Source organism: Perca fluviatilis, chromosome 18 (assembly GCF_010015445.1).
Source record: "Perca fluviatilis chromosome 18, GENO_Pfluv_1.0, whole genome shotgun sequence".
NCBI classification, from domain to species: Eukaryota; Metazoa; Chordata; class Actinopteri; order Perciformes; family Percidae; genus Perca; species Perca fluviatilis.
Genome location: NC_053129.1, coordinates 1,122,233 through 1,143,096, shown reverse-complemented (window position 1 = coordinate 1,143,096; position 20,864 = coordinate 1,122,233). Strand labels below are relative to the sequence as shown.

Below are 20,864 nucleotides of genomic sequence, written 5' to 3'. Positions count from 1 at the left end.
TCTACTGGTCCAACTGGCTGGAAAATATGGACACATGCACTGCTATAGGTGCCAATTGCACACATTTCAAAAGAAGTACTGCAACACGGGGCTGAAAGCAGGCTACGCCTCCCGCCGCGTCTTTTCCGCTTCTAAATTCAAACTGCGTTCTCTGGCAGGAGAAGCACCGTGAACACCACGGAAACGCCACGGCAGGCGGAGAAGGTTAAAAGTAGTAATACATTATAGATGCCCAACCTGCTTTCAGCACTTGTCCACAACTTGAAATATAAGATCAATACAAGTTAACCCGACCCCTAAAAAGGAAAAAGAAAAACAGTCCCCACCAAACCAAAACCCATCAGGTATACGCTTTCAGCTGCTAAAACGAGAGGAAGGGGAAGCACACAGACCTACAGACAAAAAAATAAAAAGAAGAGGAAGAGACAGCGCTACACTACACTGTCAAGCAACACGGCACTAGTAGTCACATGCACCATAGTGTCACAGGATCCACCCCTACCCCACAATGAACAAAAGGGCATTGATCCAAAAAAAAAAAAAAAAAAAATACTGCTAGGGGAGTCACATTTTCGACCGATTCACTGCAAAAAACCATCTGGGCACAATAAATTTAATAAAATGGCAGTTTATGCAGCGGTTACATGTGGAATGATCCGGGATCACCCTGGCATGCTCAGACTGGTGGGCCTCTATTGTGCGCTTACAGATTTCTGTATGGGGCGGAAAGAGACAGAGGGAGGATGGATATTATGTGGGAAAAAGAAAAACGCTTTGCTGGGCAACTAAGCAAAAAGTGTCCGATTCATTATTTCCCATTCAGAGCGGGCGCGGCCAGGAGGGCCGGCTTTCGCCATGTCACGGTTTCTGGGGCCAGCGGACAGTCTGACTCTGGCAGGGGGAGACCTGCTAAGAGCCGGACAATGGCTGGTCGGCAGAGGGCATTGTGAGCTGGATGTGTGTGTGTGTGTGTGGGAAGAGGAGAGAGAGGGGGGTTCATCTATCTACTGGAGTGGTACATTCAGCTCAAACCTGGTCCAGGCTTTTCTCTAGAGACGTGTACATTCGAAAAGAGGGGACAGACCGCTGCTTTACACAGCCTGAGCTACATTCAGTTTGAACATTTTAACCACTTCATGCAAATGTGGAAACTAGAGTGCCAAATATGACGGGGCATGGGTTCAAGACCCAGAAGCTTCCTATAGATACAGCATGCTGTATATATATATAAAAAAAAAAAAGAATAAATAAAAAGCCTGGGTGAAACTAAGTGCACATGTTCAATGTCTTAAATGAGTCATAGACATACATTTTCCAGACACAACTTTAAAAAGGCTGTCTATTTTGGGAAAACACACAGACTACCAGATTGTCAAGGTGGAGGAGCACAAATGAATGAAAGAATGCTGATGGGAGTGAGCTTCGGAGCCCAGCAAAGTCGAATGTTTTCTGTTTTAGAGCGCTTTACGTTGACCAATAAGCTGCAAACCTTTATCCAATAGTGCAACGTTAAATAGCATCAAGTATTAAGTATAAGGAACTCAAATAGGGCAACGCGACGATTAGAATGGCCAAAAAAGCGTTAAGGGACTTGTACATTCAATCAGACTTTAGACAAAAAGGTTGACCTTCATTTCGTACCATGAGTAACCAATTTTTATTTTTGAAAAGTGCACTCAAAAATTGGTAGCAATTCATAAAATACCAAATGTTGGAATTGGACAGTAGATTAGGCAGAGCGGGATGGTTAAGAGGCCGACTGGTCTGAGCATGTCAGGGCCCCGGCCTAGTGCGGGCGGAAGCCTTGTCTGTGGGGGATGAGGGGGGAGACCTGCAGGAAGGGAACGTTGTACTGGGCACAGGTGGACAGCCTCAAACCGAGCGCGTCTAATTCCTCTACATGCACTTCAAGATCACAGCAAGAGTGAGCTAGGATATCGAAACGGAGAAAAGAGCTTCCATGCAAGAGATCTAAGTCACGGGTACAACAATGCGAACAACTCAAACTGGAGGATAAGCTAGGGCTCGCGACCACGCCAGCACCGGGGGATTCTGAACGGCGACAGCAACAGCAGCAGCAGCAGGCGGCGGCGGGGGAGGAGGGGAAGAGGAGGGGGGAGGAAGAGGACAAGCTCTCTACGGGGGGGCGAAGCCGGCCGCCGGGGGGGAGCCCCAGGCGGCCGCCTCTCTTTTTACGCCTCTTCTTCATCCTCAACCCTCAGCTCTGCTGGTTCTGCTGGCGGCTCTTGGCGTAGCTAGTGAAGACGAAATTGTAATCGTTGAATTGAGCCAACTGGCGGTCGAGGCGCTTGTAGCCCTCCATCGACTGGGCAGGAGTAAAGACACTGCGACATTTAGAGCTCTGCGGGGGGGCAAAGGCAAGGACAAAGAGAACTTACTCAGTGACAACTTCCATTTATTTATTTTTTTTAATCACAGGAAAGGTACATTTTGAAAAGATAGTCAAATCTTACCTTCACTTAAATTATGGAAGTTTCTTATTGTGGGGTTAAACATATTTGATTTTCTGCTTTGTCTATGTGAGCTACCTTAATACCAGCCATGTCCTATATAACGGTTTTCAAGCCATTTCTCCATTTGCTTGGTTTGTTATTGTTTTTATTTAAATTTTAATCTTTTTCATTATTTAGTTCTGTAAGCAGATATTGTTGTATTTATTTTTCTTTTCTGTATGTGTCATGAAATGTTTTAATATGGTCTGATTTAATGTTATTTTGGACCCCAGGAAGACTAACTGGTCATCTAGGTGTCAGCTAATGGGGATCCTTCTAATAAATACATTAAAATCCCTCTGAATGAAAGCAAGTTTATATTTATATAAAAAAAAAAAAAAAAAAAAAAACATACCTGGTTGACAAACAGCGTAGTCACAAATTTCCCTGGCTTGAACACGTCCACCACCTTACTGACCAGATCATCGTACGAGGTCTCGGAGAGGTTGGTTTCGAAGCTGACGTAGGAGAACTCGGGCTCCGGGGTGATGTGGATGGTCCAGTAGGTTCCCTGGAGAAGACAACGAGCAGAGCCACATTCCAGAAATGTTTCAAGTGGCAGACGAGACAGATAAGAGAAAAGAGAGCCACTCACGTCAGTCTTCATTCCATTCATTGAGTATCCACAAGGGTTGAACATTGTGGCGTCGATCACAGAACCTGGTATCAGGTCACAAATTCCACTCATCTGCAACAAGAGACAGAAAACTGTCAACGTGTAATCATTAACTAGCCATCAATCCCAATTCTTTAACCTTCCACGTGTGCTCATGTCTAAAAAGGCTTGGGCCTGCGTAAGCACGTTGAAACCGGTTTGGTCCATAATGGAGAGGAAGTATAATGGAGTGCAGTGGTGCTGGTAATGCAGTGTTTACACTTTGTCTCGTCTCTCTCAGCTCACCTCTTTTATCAGATTCAAATCCAAAATGTTGCCATATTGGCAGCGCAGTCTTGTTATATTGTTTGGGCTTTCACTTGACAGGACAGCTATAGACAGGAAAGGGGGGGGGGGGGAGAGGAGATTAGCCTGGATCAACAGTAGGGGTGGGAAAAAAATGAATGGATTCTCAGATGCATCGCGATTCAATCTAGAATGATTTGATTATCGATTCTGATTTTATTTTTTTTAAATGTGTTGATTTTTATTTAAAAGTTACTGTCTCCAGACAAGTACAAATCAGAAAACAGAGTGACTGAAAGAAGAGTGTAGAATTATATTATATTATATATATATATATATATATATATATATATATATATATATATATATATATATATATATATATATATATATATATATATATATATATATATATATATATATATATATATATATATATATATATTTTTTTTTTTTTAAAAAGCACACATTGAACTTTACATACATTTTTTTTGTTGCATTGGGAATCCGTTTAGAATCAAATCAATGGCCTCTGAGTCGGAATCAAATTGTGAGGTACCAATCGATTCCCACCCCTAATCAACAGAAGGAAATGTCCAGGATGATGCCGGATATCAGGTTTGCCCATTCACTTTGGCTCTCTGTGTGTTGCTGTTCTTAGAAAGGTCCAATGTGTGGGAATTTCTCCCATCTAGCGTTGAGGTCATATATCGCAATCAACTCTCTCGCACAACGCAGTCCAAGGTATTCAGATGATGCTGGTCTCTTGATCTCCTGTTCCTGAAATATGGATTTTGAATACGTGTGGTCCTCCACGTTTCCGTCTTCAAAGAGCAGTATGTCCTGTATGTCCCTTACCGGCTAACGCATTTCAAGATTGAGCATGAATATGGAGCGTCTATCCCAGTCCATGTGAACGCAAATGTAAACTTTCAAGCCAAAAGGAATACTTTGAATTGATGGAGGTAAATATTCATGAAAAAAAAGGAAAAGTTTTGGGCAACACAGATTTTGATAATGAACAACTAAACATGTTACACACTGGACCTTTAAAGCACCATGGAGATAGAGCTGGCTGGCAACGCGAGACTAACTGCCATACAACGTCTCTCCCCCCCCCCCCAAAAAAAAAAAAAAAAAACACATGAACTTTCTGGTAAAGAAACAGGAGTCCCACAGCAACTGAAATGTAATCTCCTTCATAGCGCCGCTTGGCAGTAAACTGCCAATGTAAACTGTTAATGGCGTTGTCATAATAGCAGAGTTGGGCAAGCTATTGGAAAGTTTAGTGAGCTAAGCTACTAGTTATTCTACATTAAATGAAGCTTCACTACATTGAAGCTAAAGTTAGCCCCCAAATAAATTTAGCAAGCCAAGCTACAGCATAGGGCTAGGCGATAAAACGATAACGATATGTATCGCGATAGACACATAATCAATATCAATAGAAAATGCGGTCGATAAAACGTTTGATAACTTGTTTTTCTTCATCAGAAGAAACCAGAGGTTGTGAATCAAGTTTGGTTGCATGAACAAAGGCACTCACTCTCAGGTAACCTAGCAACGTAGGGAGTGACACTATCAGCCAGTCATGTAACAGTATCATGTTTGGTTGCGCCACATCGCTGTCTCGTGTTGGATTCTACCATTCTACAATAACAGAACCGGCGTGGAGCGATAAGTGGAAAGTGAGTGCCGCAGCGAGCGAGGAAATCGTTGATAAAACAGGAAAAGTCAGTATGGCAGTTTTGGGGATTTTATAAGTCTGACCGTAGTCAGACCAGTGCCGTCAGACCGTCGTCCCCACCAACGCTGGTAATACCATAAACTTGTTTTACCACCTTAGCCGCGCTCACACTTTGGAGCACACCGCCGTATTCGCCAGCAACGTCCAACAACATCTGCAGCTGCTACACCGCACAAGCAGCAGACCGCCATGGAGAGGTACTCTGCATCAGCGCCTTACTAAACGCTACAAAGAAATAACGGAGGCAGACATGCTGAGCACTGTCCAGAAGCCAGGTTACCAACCTAGCACTAAACCTGCAGAAAATAGTTCCTTCTCAGGTTTCTTATATTTAGCTAACACTTTGCACTATTTTATGACACTTTATTAAGCATTTCTTACTTATTCTTTAATTTTGCACCTTAATGTTAAGAGATAATTGTTAAGTGTTCATTGTGATTTTAGACCCGTTTACATTTTAATTATTTGAGTGGTTTCCATGGTTGTGTTGACATTTCTGCTTTTATAACTGAGGGGATTATAATCAGAGCAGGGTTAAGTTTAAAATAAAAATGTTTAAATTTAATATATTTTTCTCCTGGTCCTTATTTTAAATAGGTCATAAAAAATATCAATAATTATCGATCGACCGATATGAAAAACTTATATCGTGATACAGTTTTCAACCATATCGCCCAGCCCTACTACAGCAGCATGGCAAAAGGAGTTTACTAAATTGAAGCCATTTCTTCTTATATCCATGTACCCTACATGTATGGCCGTGGAAGCTGGTGTGGACGCTACGGCACTACTCCATTTATAAAAGTACTAAGAAAAGGCATTTCATTCAGAACAAAAAGACCCTATTGAAAAGAAGTCTAATTTTCACGGCTTGCAATACAAGTTGGACTTAGCCAGTCCCTCCAGAAAAACATGATTATGCGATCACATAATTCAATGCATAAATCAGCCGAAGTCCGCATATTTAAGCGGGGGCCGCACTTTTGCACATTTCCGCGCAAAATATGCAGGGCTTGCATGATTTCATAATCCCCACATTTGTGTTGCAAAAAAAGTCATACATCTTAGCAGAAAGTTGAAAACCGTTGCGTTTACTTCACACAAGAGCAGCCATTTTCCCCTGTTGCCATGGGAACGTTATGAAGTGACGTAATTACGCGACCATCATCGAAAAGCAACAAGTTCCTGCAATTTTTGCAAGTTCCCGCAATACCATTGCATAAAAATCTCGTATATTCAAATCGCATTTTTTAAGAAAAACGTGCCACATAATCAAGGATTTTTGCCTGAACAATCACAAAAAAAGAAATTGACAAAGCCACGCCGTAGATTTCCACGGAGACCAGTGAAGGATATTCGAAGCACTTCTCCGCTGCTGGCTGAGCGTTACTGAGCAGCCTCCAGCTGAGCTTGAAGATGTAGATGTGACGTGAGCAACCTGTCTGAAAGTGTGAAGTCTTCTGGTAGCTGTGCCAAATCTCAATCATTCCCAATCTTACAGAGACGGAGAGGGTAGGTATATGTAAGGAGATAACATAGGCACAGGCTAATTACTGCTAACAAAAATGACACACACACACACACACACACACACACACACACACACACACACACACACACACACACACACACACACACACACACACACACACACACACACACACACAGAGAGAGAGAGAAGGTGTCCTCAATGTACATACAAAGTGGTTTAGCCTCTCACACCAAACAGAAACTGGAAATCAATCCAACTCTGAAGTCTAACCACTACTCTAACCAGACCTAAACTTAATCCCATCACAACACTGGAGAGCCGTGTGTGCACCGATGCCCGTTGAGACAAAAACGCACACAATGGTAAGAGTCTACTTACACGAGTGACATCACTTGCAGAAACACCATCTTTCATATAGAACTGGTCCATAATGGCTGGATCGAGGTCACTCATCAGAACTTCCAGCGTCTGATCCGCATGCTCGTTCTGCCAGTACTCTGGTAAGTCCAGGGTAAACAGGTACCTGTCGGAGGTCATTGATTAAATCACTGAGTAGAACTAGGACAAGACAGTAGGGGTGGGACGAGACACTAGGTTGGGTTCACAAGAACACTATTTTAAAAGAAAACTTCAATTAAGAAATAAGACTGGAAAAATCGTCTTTACTCAGAGAACCGTGGTTATAATGTAACCAAGTGTTGCATTGCAGCAGTAAGCCATTTTAGGACAAGGGGAGAACATTTCGCTTTGTTTAATATCATTAAAAGTAAAGTTAGGTTGTGCTTTCAGCTTCTGACACAAACGACAAGGCGTGACAACATTGCTGCTATTGTTTTCACCTTGTGTTTGAGTGTGTCACCGTGACAACTGTGCAGGAGGTAGTCAGAAACGTTACAGGTGTGTAGTTGCAACCTGGTCGCACGCCAGTTCGTGAAATGGTCACATTATTTTAATTTATTGAGTAGTGTACAGGTCACCATTTTCTTGATTATTACGGGTACAGGTCACAATTTTCGAACGTGAACACTTCACAAACTGCCATGACACTGGGCTGCTCTGGGGGACGCAACAACGGGGAAATGATACGCCACACGCCGGCCACAACAACGGGACGGTTGTGGACAGACAGACAGACGCTTACCAGCAGTCAGAGTTCAAACGTCCCATACAGTAGGCTGCACCATCTGGAAGATGCAAAAAGAAAGTTAGTTGAATGTTTAGGTTTATAGTTCCTGTTCACCTTGTCTGGCATTGCCATACCTTCCTCCACAGCGCTGCGGAGGAAGGTCTGGCTAGTCCACACAGCATTTCAGGATGGGAGAAAAACGTGCTCTGGTTTATTGCCATTTCTTTAAACCAATCACAATCGTCTTGGGGGCGGCGCTAATCGCTGGACGGAGCCACGGTGCCTCTGCTAAATAGCCTCGGGAAGGAACTTGTTTTGGTGGAACAGGTGTACGTTCAAAAGTAGTTTTGGTCGTGCGACAGAAAACTCAGATTGGACAGATAGTCTAGCTAGCTGTCTGGATTTACCCTGCAGACATCTGAGGAGCAGTTAACCATAGTCCTCACAAATCAACCGGAGGTTAGAACGCCAACACAAAGAAAGAGGAAGGTAACTGACATCCAGCCGAAAAGAGGGACATCCAGCAGAATTTCCGGAGTTTTCCTAGATGGGGAAGTCGTGGCTACAGACTACCATTCACACGACAGAATCTCGAATATGGAATTGCATGCATCGTCTATTGGATTTGTAGAGCAGTTAATGTTAAGTCGCCAGCCTTCCTAGTCACACAGCCTACATTCTGGAGCTGTTGTACCATTTTAGTTTCATTAAAATGCTTTTTCAGAGCATTGTGTAAAAAAAGAAAAGAAAAAGGACGTTACGCACTTGGGAAAATCTGGCTGAGGAAGTCCACTTCTTCCTGGAAGTTTCGATGAGGGAACTCTTGATGGGTTGGCTTCATAAAGTTCTTGCGAGAGTAGAAGAAATTCTGCAAAAAAAAAAAAAAGAACCCACAGAAAAATGTGAGGGATGAACATCTGGTAATAGCTACAGACATTTCTTTGTTTAAAATTTATTTCAGTCTCTGATGAGAAGGTTTTTCCATATATTCAAATGCTGCATGGGTCCTACCTCGATGGCATCGAAGCCGCAGTACTCCCTGGCGAGTTCCAGCAGAGGCACCAGTGCTTGCAGTAAGAGGGTGGTTCCGCATGTCTTCAAAATGAAACGTCTCTTGGAGACAAACATGCTACTCTCACTGCAGAAAGCAAAGAAGTACAAGTGAGGCGTAAAACATCTGTGCTCACACTGCTCACCCAGTGTACTCCTTCCACTCATGCACTGCTTTTGTCCCTGTGGGTCCACTGAGCTTACATAAATCGGTCTAATCTCAGATGGGCACAAATATATTTGGAGCCGAGGTGCGAAATAGCACCTGCCAAGCGCCAAATGCACGTGTCCCGTTTGGAGAGTAGATCTCGGAAGGCTATCCGTCACACTGGCGGCTGAATGTTTGTACCAAAAAAAAGGCATGCAATAAAAAATAAAATAAAAAAACAATAGTCTCTCTATGCCGGTCCTCTGCTGTCGAGTTTGACACAAACGCACACGCAAAATATATAGCTAATAAGAAATCGAAAACTTGATATTCATGGTTGAAATAATGTCCTTTAAATCATGTACAGGCCAAGTAATTTTTTGGTGTATTATAATGTAGACCCAGCACCATTCACTTCAGTTGTAGCATTACACACGTCGAGAACCATCCAGTCGGGGAGAAAAAAAAAAAAAAAGCAGCGGTTTTTAAAACGTTGTTTGAAAGAGACGAACCGGATCATCCGACTCAGAGAAGCTCAGAAGATCCACCAGCCTGTCTCGCATCTCCGTGGTCGAACCAGCTGCAGCTAAAGTCGGAATTTACTTTATTCTTTAATTTTGAGTTGCAGGAATAATAAATCCCGGCAGCAGATCTCAGGGAAATCGCTGCAGAGGTTTACCCTGGAAATCCAGCGGCCACCCGAGAGCACAATGTGAAATTTGCTCAGCGAGTCACTCTGGCATTCAGTAATGACGACGACAGTTCTACCAGTTAGCTCCGCTGGTAGCTAAGCGTATGGGGCTCTGATACAGTCGTAGTGTTCTCCAATTGCGTGCAGTGAGATTTACAAACGCATTCTTGGTTCCGCCCTTCGAGTTAGGCCATTTTCATTACTCAATGCCAGACCCTTAAGCTTTTGGATTTGGGTCTGGATTTCCAGGCTAGTAGAAGTTCACCAAACCTTCAAATTTACTTTTGTTTGATCCTTTTTGGGGGGGGGGCATTTCTGCCTTTATTGGACAGGAAAGCTGAGATACGAAAGGGGAGAAAGAGGGGGACTTTTGCCAAGTTGTTGGACCTCCCCCTTTTCTTTCTTCCTGCGCAGCTACATTTGTCAAGCATGGTGTCAACATTTCCAAGATTAGAAGTTAAATCCCCACTTACAGCACACATTAAACATGTATGCACTCGTGGAACTCCTGAATCCCACATATTAACAGGGAATGGACATATATCACTTTATGTCAGCAGGAGGAGCTAATAAAAGATTAAAAAAAAAAAAAAAAAAAAGTGTGCCCAATGGGATGGCTGCTGCTGGATCAAAGCAGTCATAGAAAGAACAAGTAGATGTGCATAACAGAAAGCTCCAGCTAAAAAGGATTTTAATGATCCTCCTCAGACCTCTGATTAGACACAGAGTCGCTATCTTAAATACCCAGAGTGCATCAGGAATGTCATACAACATCTGTCAAAATATTAGTGGGAACACACATTATGTCATGCATGTTGATTGCATACATGATTGATTGCAAACACAATGATAAAACGTTTGTTGACACCATTTCACCGTGGTTCTGGGTCATTCGGAGCATACGGCTTGCAGTCCGTATTAGACTGGACATGCTGCAGTTGTTTCGACTGTGATAAAGAGTGAAATCACTTCCCGGTTGCCATGACAACTTGTTTCATCTGCCATCTGCCAGAGATGGCACAGTCGATTCTTTTACATTAGTACAGCAGAAGGCATCTTTTTTTCCTGTCTGGTAACTGTGGCCACAGACTGAGCTTGTGAACCTTTCAGATAGTGTTGAGGCAAGGTTTCCTCGTTACATCCCTCTTTGATAGAATTCATCCAATCAAAGCTATGCAGCACGTAACGTGTGTGCCCAGAAGGAGACCGTGCTCTCAGTGGCAAGCGGCTTACAGGTGACCGCTGTCTAATCCTGTCTGCTGTCTAAAATCAGTAGGAAAACAGGGGAGACAGACTGCAAGTAAAGACACTCACCTGAGTATATAAGCTTCCTGCTTGTCAGACTTTGTCACACTTATGATCAAACAATGCACATTCTCCAGAAGTTTGTCCCACTCAAACCTAAAAAAAAAAAAAAAAAGGAGAAATGAAAAGCAACAATTAGCACTTTGACATTCGTTTAGGGCTGCTAGATTATGGGGGAAAAAAATAAAAAAGTCACGATTCATTTGGCAAAAATCCCAATTATTTAACACGATTACTGGGTGAAAAAGTTAAACACCTTGAACTGTGAAATTTCCCTAGATACTTCTCCCATTTGAAAAACACACACACACACACACACACACACACACACACACACACAACACACAACACAACACACACACCACACACACAACACACACACACACACACACACACACACACACACACACACACACACACACACACACACACACACACACACACACACACACACACACACACACACACACACACACACACACACACACACACACACACACACACACACACACACACACACACACACACACACACACACACACACACACACACACACACACACACACACACACACACACACACACACACACACACACACACACACACACACACACACACACACACACACACACACACACGGGTTGTTGGTCCGACGTTCCGTGCATTAGCTTAAAATAAAAAAATAAATAAAAAAAGTGCTCTAAGAGATGTTTGGGTGACGTCCTGTCTTGATGTTTGAAGTATTGTCAAACAAAACGGAGGCTAGCTCACCCCCGCCCAACTCCAACCCCCAAATCCTTCATCAGTTATTGGCTGGAACACTGTTAGGTTTGGTGGTGCAGGTTGGGGCGGTTTGTTTTTGTTGCAGTTTGTGGAGCCTGGGCTGTCTACAGTGTGTTCAGGGGACAGGCAGCTAGCAGATAGAGAGGAGAGGTTTGCCGTATGTGATATAATAAAAAATAAAAAAAATAAAAAAAGTTGTAACCTTAAAAACACGTGACATCGCTTAGAGCACCTTTAATTTATAGAAGTATAGTTAAGTTTAAAACTGACGTTGGGATATTTGACTTCGTAACAAAACGCTTTGTGCAAACCGAGCATTTGGCATGTCGTTGGGTTAGTGTCAGGATCACACCGTCTACCCTTTCTTCCTGCTGATTCCTCACGTCTGTATCCACTTGTCTTAATAAGAGCTAAGCTTTTCGGGTCAGCAGTTTATAACAACTTAAGTTACGGGTTATTTCCATTGTTGGTAGTGCATCCCACCACAGCAGCTTTTATGCATATTTCTGTTGTTTGCTAGCAGATGGAATTGACGATTAGGCATCTTACGCAATACGAGTCAACGGAGAGCGGAGAGTTGTTTTCCCCTCCAGACGTTGTGGCTTTCCGGGTATGATGCGGGGAGCTCAGGTATGACTTATCCAGAATGTTAGGATACATTTCCCCCCCTCCTTGATTAGAGAGGTGTTTCAACATGCCAGACGCCCGGCTTCATACCAGAAGGACGTTACTGGAGACCAGGGTCAGCTCTCGTTTCAGTGTGAAATGCACACCAGGCTATTTCTGGTCGCTCAGCAGGATCAGATTTTCCTCAAAGAGGAAAAGTGGTCTCTAGGAAAGGACCACTTAAAAAACGCTACCAGAGAGCTTTCATCCATACACAAAAGACAGGGATCCGTGGCTTACCAACATGACACATTTATGGTAGTTTGGCTACTTTTATTGAGGTTTCCCATTTGAAGATGTCATGACTAACATTAGGCTGCAGAGCCATGGGGACAGTGAAGGGAACACATTTTGAAGCGTGTAATGGGAGATCATTACCGGGCCTTCTGGAGTAGCTGCTTGACAATCACTAGAAGCAGACTAATCTGCTGCAGAGCCCTGAGGAAGGACAGCGGAGGAAACGTAAGCGAGCTGCACATTTGTGAATCAGATAACCCTTGTGGACTTATTTGGACATTGGCTGACGTCCAGCGAGCCTGATCCACTGACAGTGTCCCTCTGAGCTTTTAATCTGCCCTCTGGCTGTAAATTAATGCCAGTCCTCTTTTTCCCCAGCCACAAACAGCGCAAGCAGATTTAGCCTTGAACCTTGCCACAGGTTTGATATTAAGCCAACCACTGGACCGGTATACTGAATTTTACTACTAGGTGTTGTACTCGACGCAGTAGCCTTAAGCACATGAACACCCACTGTTATGATTGGCTCGTGGGTTACAGGGATGCCCTTCCATAGAAGGAAAAAAAAAAAAAAGGATATATGGAGTAGTGAATTTGATAAATTTACTGTTTATCAGTCCACAAATGAGACAAAAATTAGATAACTAGTGCATTGATTCTCAAAGGTTACATGTACCCCCAGGGGGTTCTTCTGCAGTTGCCAGGGGGTACGTGGAAAAGACTGGACACACACACACACACACACACACACACACACACACACACACACACACAAACTGTTTGAACAGTCAGCTTCACCCCCAAGTAGTAGTACGACTGCAGAACAAACCAAGCTTAAATGTTGACCGTTCAACTAAATGAAAGAATTAACAATATCCACTTTTCTGTAATGAATAGGGTCATACATTTGGAATAAATAATGGGGTAGGAGAGTTCTTTAGACAAGGCTGTGGGGGTACCTCAGACCAAAAAATAAATAAATAAAATAAAGGTTGGGAAGCAGTGAGCTAGAGCACCCTATGATCCTTGTGTCTCACTCCAACGCTGCAAGCAAATGGCAGCTCCAAAGAGACAGACCTCCAGTTAGTGCTGTAGCAACTTGAATTCAGCCAGGCAGACCCCAGAGCCGGGGTGGGGGTGTGTGGGGGACGACACAGTGGGCTGCCCACTTTGTTGTTGTAGACTTTGTTCTACTTTAGCACAAGTGCTTCATTGTTTGAGGCACAGTAACAAATGGATTGTGTTGAGCTGAATAAAAGAACAGCCCATTTCGCCATTCACCTTCATTTCTCTGAATGTCCTACCACCCAGACGTAGCCCATTCTTTGAATGCAGCCAAGTGCCTCTAAGCAAATCACAGTAGGGGAGACCCTCTAACCAATCAGAGGGAAGGGAGGAGGAGGACTACATGGCTGGGAACGTGACCAGAACATGGACTACATGCCATTTCCGTCGAGCGTGGTCTTGGGGCTGCCGTGCAGTGGGTGACCGTGTGCGGAGAGAGCTGAACCCTTAACCGAAAAGCATCACCTTCCCTTCACATAAGTCAAGGGGTCTCAACCCACAACACCCACTGGCGACTTAGTGTCTCTGTAATTATAGTGATGTAAAATGTGCAGCAACCACTCGTCTCTTTATAATACATAGCTATACTATCTGGTTGACGAGAAACTAATGTGTCCGTGTCGGCAGCCCGTGTCGCTGCAACCGAGGCAACACGCGGTGACGACGGGCCACATGCTTGACATCTTCAGGGACCCCCCCCACCCCTTCGTTGTTTAATGACGCAGAAGAAAAAAAACCTCCCCATTTACAGCACAACAAACATACAACGCAATTTAATCAATACCCGGTGGGCTTCGTAAAACGGTAGCGAGGTGTAGCTAGCACTGTGATGTGATTTAATCAAACGACGTCCAAAAACCAATGCGGGGGCAATAAAACGCGTGTGCACCGATATAGGCATACAAATTATCCACACCGCCTAATGTTGGCAACAAAGCAAGCTAACACATAACACTAATTAAAGTAGAGCCTTCAAATTAAAACGCTACCGTGGTACGAGTAAGAAAACAGCAGAAGACTGCTGAATAACGTCATATTTTCTCCGAGGAACTAGCTAGAGTCAGCTAACTGTTAGCTATAAACGGGTTGCCAACATGCTTTTTAAGCTACAGATAAAGTTATAGGTTTGAACATTCACGTCGTATCATTGATATATCGTTCTCCATAACAGATGAGGGATCATGACAAGATTGTATTTATAATATAACGTTATTTGCTCGGTAAAGAATGAATGACTCAGCTTGGAAGTACCACTATTAAAGGGGGAGGTGGCCATTTTCGAGTGACGGTGTTAGTTAGCTAGTCCATGGTAGTGAGCTCTGTTGTCAGACTTTTAGCTCCCTTCCCTAGCTAGCAAACTGATGCTGAACTAATGAATACAGAGAAGGAAGTACCTCTGGAAAACAAATTCCATTCACATATATGTCAATGTTCACATTACATTTGCATCACAAACGAACTGCGGGAATAACGCCAAGCATGTGCCCTGCGTTTTAGTCCACGTTTCCTTTTGCTGCTGAGGGGCTGACACCGGAGACGTTAAAAGACACAAACCTCGGGATGGTACGGAGGTCCCCGGTTCCTTTGGTCTCATCCTGCCGAGAGAACCACACCTCCAACAGCTTCTCGGTCCCCTCGAAGAAATGTGCACCGTTATCTTCCATCATGAGACAACAGACACCCAGCAACAAATATTAAACTTCGGTTGTAATGTTTACAACTTGATTAATCCTTCTTAGATCGGTTATAATTTATTGAGGTACAGTCCTTTAAGCAATCCAGGTGGTGATTTTCTTGAGTTACCGTCTTCCCTTTTGCAGAGAATACCGTTAGCGAGTGCTAGCTAATATCGCCGGCCATACTGTGCAGAGCACTGAATGGAGACGGCGCGGTGAATTTATGTGCGAGCCATACTTACGTCACTCTTACTATGAGCCAATCAGATCGCAGGGTTCTGGCTTGTGATATATGATTGGTTCAGGGCCCGATCACTCATTGAAAAAACAGAGGTTTTCTCCAGTGACGTCCTGAGCCATACTCTGTACAAACCAACACATTAGATTACAGTACAGACTACAATACATTTTAGAAGGATATTATGATCATAAGCCAGTAAGTGATGTTCATGTAAGTCCCTATTTAAAAACGTGGGACTATTTTACCTATGTATCACATACAAACTATATTTTAGAGCTCCAATATTCTTAGGCAAATTTCTATGTAAACAAATACTTCTACGTTTTGCTTGTGTACATATGAATTACATGTGTGAATATTTTATTCCTGCAACGTACCATTGTACGGTCGTTATGTATGTATTAATAATGTATAATGTATCAATTTATTGTTTGTACTCCATGTTGACGTTTACAAAAACACAATTTTCACTTCGAATTGTATGTGAAAATAATATTAGCCTATAGAAATATCTGTTATAAAATGAGCATGTTAGGCCCATTGCAGTTGAAGAAAACATATAACGATCATTTGCTTTTTATCAGCATTATCATTGCAAATGCACACGTTTATATAAGTAACTCCATTTAGCAACCAAATAAAAAACCATATGTGTTAGATCCTGCTTTGGAAATTGCCATTCTTGATTTTAAAAAAAATAGGTGCCAATAGGGCGTTAGCAATTTGGCTGTCAATTTAGCATACAACCTTTTCTGATAATAAAACACAACAGTATTTTCAGAGGAATTATTTATTTTCTGTAAAGATGTAATGTATTTGTTGTATTACCTTGATAATAACTGGTATATATGTTATGAAATTAACGCCATTTCAGGGATTATACAAATATTTCTTAATATATATCTAAAGACTATAAAGTAGCCAATATACTCTGAAGGAACAGCACTGTTTGTACACCATGAAATCCAAACCAGCGTTCATGAGTACGCAAAGAGCAACAAACCACAGCGAGAAACGCGGGTTGTAGTTTCCTACTTCTCAGCTTTCAAGGCGGCGAGCCGCGGCGCCTGCTCAAAAGAACTACTATTCCCAGCGAGCCTTGCGCGCCAATTAGAAACGTCAACGAGCCAGTGAACATTAAGCGGAGCAGACCAAAATCCCAAACAAGGAAATGGTGGGGGAATAAAACGACCAGAATATTTAATTAATGCATGTAATAATTAAATTTTTATTTTATTGTAAATTAAGACGTATTTATGGGTTGAAATGGATTACGACTTCAAAACAAAGCTGGCGGCCGAGAGAGAGAGAGTAGAAGATCTGTTCGAATATGAAGGTTGCAAAGTGGGTCGAGGCACCTACGGGCACGTTTATAAAGCTAAACGCAAAGACGGGTAAGATAACCGTGAACGTTATTGTTTATGCTGACATGGAGCTGACTGCACGGTGCATTTTCTATTGACACCTTGGTTGTGTGTTAACCGGGGCGTTAGATTTGAACCTCCCCGAAACGATAACCCGTGTCGCTGTGTTTTTGTTTTCATGTAACGCACTCACTCACTCACTCACCAACGGTCCCCCCCCCTCTTCCCTTTCCTCCTCCCCTCCTCCCCTTCCCCACCCCCCTCAAAACAACACAACAATACAGTAAGCGGCGGTGCTATACTTGTTCGACTAGTGTCGTCTTTTACGGCGCCAACGAAGCCAGCTTGTCCTGATAATGTGTTGAAACGTACCGGTTGGTTATTCAACGCGATAGGGACATTTCAGCGTCTTTTTGTGGCCAAGCTACCCGCTCATTTTAACACTACGTTGCCAAACTTTGTTAACACTCGCAGTTAAATGTAGTCTGTTCACTATTTGACTTCTTTACACTGTTACCGCAAGCATGTAAATACATACCAGCAACAGAAGATGGACAAATATGCTTAAACATTTGTGTTCCTTGCCAATAGTGTCACTATTGCTACAGCACATTTGGCAAATTGTCAGTTGACAATAGCCTAGTAAAAGTTAGGTTAATCTAGAGCTGGGCAATATATCGATATTATATCGATATCTTGATATGAGACTAGATATCGTCTTAGATTTTGGATATCGTAATATGACATAAGTGTTGTCTTTTCCTGGTTTTAAAAGGTTTTTTTAAAAAAAATTGTTTTTTTTTTTTTAATTAAAAAAATTTTTTTTGTTTTTTTTTTTTTTTTTTTTTTCTTTAGTCATTATATCCACATTACTGATGATTATTTATCAAAAATCTCATTGTGTAAATATTTTGTGAAAGCACCAATAGTCAACACTACGCTATCGTTGCGGTATCGATATCGAGGTATTTGGTCCAAAATATCATGATATTTGATTTTCTCCATATCGCCCATCCCTAGGTTAATCACTCTGACCTAACAGATTGGAAAAGCAAATGGAATGCAAGCAGTGCCCTAACAGGGGGATAGAGGAGTTGCTTTATTTTCTTCCTTTTATACTTTAAAACGTATATATTTAGTTGTTTTGCTACTGCATGGTCAAACATTCTAGATTGTTTTTTGGTGTCTGTAATGACAGACTGTTGGCCAGATGTGACCAGTCCACATCCAATCTTTGTCACTGTTATAAAATGCAATTTTTTAAACCTTGTCATAAAAATTTGCACAAACCTAAAATACTTCTCATGGATCGGGTATCTGCCAGATGTGACTGATGACCAGATGTGATTGAAGAGGTTATGTGTAATTAACTCTCTAGTACACTGTGCAGTGGTTGAGCAGTAGCGGTTAGGTTAAAACTATGATGCCTGCCACGTTATAACGCTATTATGACAATGATGTGCATACAACTAATGCACATTTTATTTAGTCAAGTTACATTTATTTCTATAGCACATTTAAAACAACGTGAGTTGACCAAATTGCATAACATTTTCCTTTCATTTCATTAATTACTGTCTGTCAAATAGTGTAAGTTTCACTACAATTGGTTTAAATACATTATTATCATTTGTTACTTATTACACTACACATTCAACTGAGGGTGCAAAACATTGAACTAAGGGGGCAGTGCATGCTTTTGCACCCTTGTAGAAGCGGGCCTGGTTACAGGCTCATGCTACCTTAAGCAGGATTTATGCTTCTGCGTTAAATCCACGCTGCGTGTACGTACGTAGGTACGTGTAGATGCGGACCCTATGGCGTAGCCTGAAGTGCATCTCTCAAAAAATGATGTCTACACATTGCAGCGACGCAGACCTCAACAACTGTGATTGGTCCGCTCAGCCGTGTCTTGGTAGTGTTGCGTTTCCCCCGACTCATTTCCTGGTTCTCCTTCTCCATGAACGACATGAATTCAAAGAGAGGGTTAACTTTTCCTGCTCCAGATTTCCCACCGTGGTTGGACCGGGTTGTTATATACTACGAGTTGGAGAAAAGATGGATTTTTGTAACATTTTTAGTAATATTTAGGATTCTATTCACCCAGTTATTGACATATTACACAAATATATTTCACAGTTTGATACATGAAAATTACGTTTTGATTAACGTTAATGTTAGGCTACTGCTCTGCTTTCTGCTCAAGACTCGGCTTAAAGCCGTTGTCATATAGCAACCGAGCGTCTCTAGCCAATTTCAGCTACACAAGCTACAAAATAACTAATCAGGCGGTATTTAACTCCTAATAAGACCGTAGAGACATGCCTATAGGTAGCAGTATACAGCGCTATGTTTAACTCCTAATAAGACTGTAGAGACATGCCTATAGGTAGCAGTATACAGCGCTATGTTTAACTCCTAATAAGACTGTAGAGACATGCCTATAGGTAGCAGTATACAGCGCTATGTTTAACTCCTAATAAGACTGTAGAGACATGCCTATAGGTAGCAGTATACAGCGCTATGTTTAACTCCTAATAAGACTGTAGAGACATGCCTATAGGTAGCAGTATACAGCACTATGTTTAACTCCTAATAAGACTGTAGAGACATGTCTATAGGTAGCAGTATACAGCGATATGTTTAACTCCTAATAAGACTGTAGAGACATGCCTATAGGTAGCAGTATACAGCGCTATGTTTAACTCCTAATAAGACTGTAGAGACATGTCTATAGGTAGCAGTATACAGCGCTATGTGTACGACTTCTTCATTTGGTTACAACAAAGACAAAAGTGCTTAAAACTGTAGAAAACCACAATGTTTACTACGTGTGATGCACGACGTAGCCATCTTTGAAAGTGAGCTCGGGGTCCTCTGAGTTCAGACGACTTGATGAGTCGTATATACGACCTCGGTGGCGTTCTTTTTGCAACTTCCGGTTTGTAACTCCGGAAAACGACTCGTAGATCGACTTAGGTGGACAAAAAGAACGCACCATATCTCTAGAGCGAGTTAACCCCCTCCTTGATTTCACGTTGTACGGAGAAGGAGAACCTGTAAATTAGTACGGGGAAATGCGACACTACCAAGCCATGGCCAAGTGGACCAATTACAGTTGTTGCGGTCTGCGTCACTGAGAGAAGCACGTCAGGCGGCGTGGATTTAACGCAAGAGCATAAATCCTGCATTAACATAAAGTATTGTGTAAGATTAAAGGTAATATGAAAAAGAAAAAAAATCTGTACTTGTAAAAGTGGGATTGTACAGCCATAAATAGTGTTTTTGCATTTCAGCTCTGTCTGTCCCTCTGCTTCGATTTCACTCCCCACTGAGTCGGACTTAATGTCCCCCCCCCACAACACTATCTGACTCTCTGTTACTGGGGATTATGTTGAAAATTTCTCATTTATTAAATAATTGCTTAAAGCATTTAAACAAAGTTTCTTGTGTTGGAGTTTGTAACATTCCAAAATCTTAATTTTGACTTGAAGATTTTCATTTTCATTGTAAATGCATATCGGTTTTGATAACTACTAATAATCGGTATCGGCCTTGAAAAACCAGTCTCGGTCGTTCCCTAAAACACAGGGCATAGTGTGATCGGCAGTATGTCATCTGTAAGCATTGTAAGCATTGCATTCATTTAATATATGAAAGGAAAGCAGGATTTACTCCAGGAATATAACTTCACTTTCAGAGATGAGCATTTTTTTTTTTTTATTAGTTTTGAAAGCGATGTCCTTGATAAACTAAATTAATTCAAGTTAATGCTGTGATACAATGCTACAGTTTGTAAAATGTAATATTGTGGTTGTTTCTGTACTTGGAAAGATACATTATGAGTGGAATGTGGAGA

The 20,864-nt window shown here is 42.2% G+C and overlaps 2 protein-coding genes across 4 annotated transcripts in view; one reads left to right on the top strand and one right to left on the bottom strand.

The window, feature by feature from the left end:
- Positions 1–1,175: 1,175 nt before the first annotated feature.
- Positions 1,176–15,582, bottom strand: amd1 (adenosylmethionine decarboxylase 1). The gene is made up of 9 exons (XM_039782292.1): positions 15,279–15,582; positions 10,983–11,069; positions 8,791–8,917; positions 8,545–8,647; positions 7,795–7,837; positions 7,032–7,176; positions 3,109–3,201; positions 2,869–3,024; positions 1,176–2,362 (listed from the first exon to the last, which is right to left on the bottom strand). Exons 1-9 carry the CDS (start codon positions 15,389–15,391, stop codon positions 2,219–2,221), a joined length of 1,011 nt encoding a protein of 336 aa, XP_039638226.1. The 5' UTR covers positions 15,392–15,582; the 3' UTR covers positions 1,176–2,218.
- Positions 15,583–16,767: 1,185 nt separating this feature from the next.
- cdk19 (cyclin-dependent kinase 19) overlaps positions 16,768–20,864 on the top strand; it is an 87,572-nt gene continuing 83,475 nt past the window's right edge. For 2 of the 3 annotated variants that reach the window (XM_039781591.1, XM_039781589.1), the window contains exon 1: positions 16,777–17,035. In XM_039781591.1, the coding sequence (XP_039637525.1) occupies positions 16,908–17,035 (128 nt within the window). In that variant the 5' untranslated portion in view covers positions 16,777–16,907. Of the gene's footprint in view, positions 17,036–20,864 lie in introns of all 3 variants that reach the window. The other variant, XM_039781594.1, reaches the window with a different exon arrangement.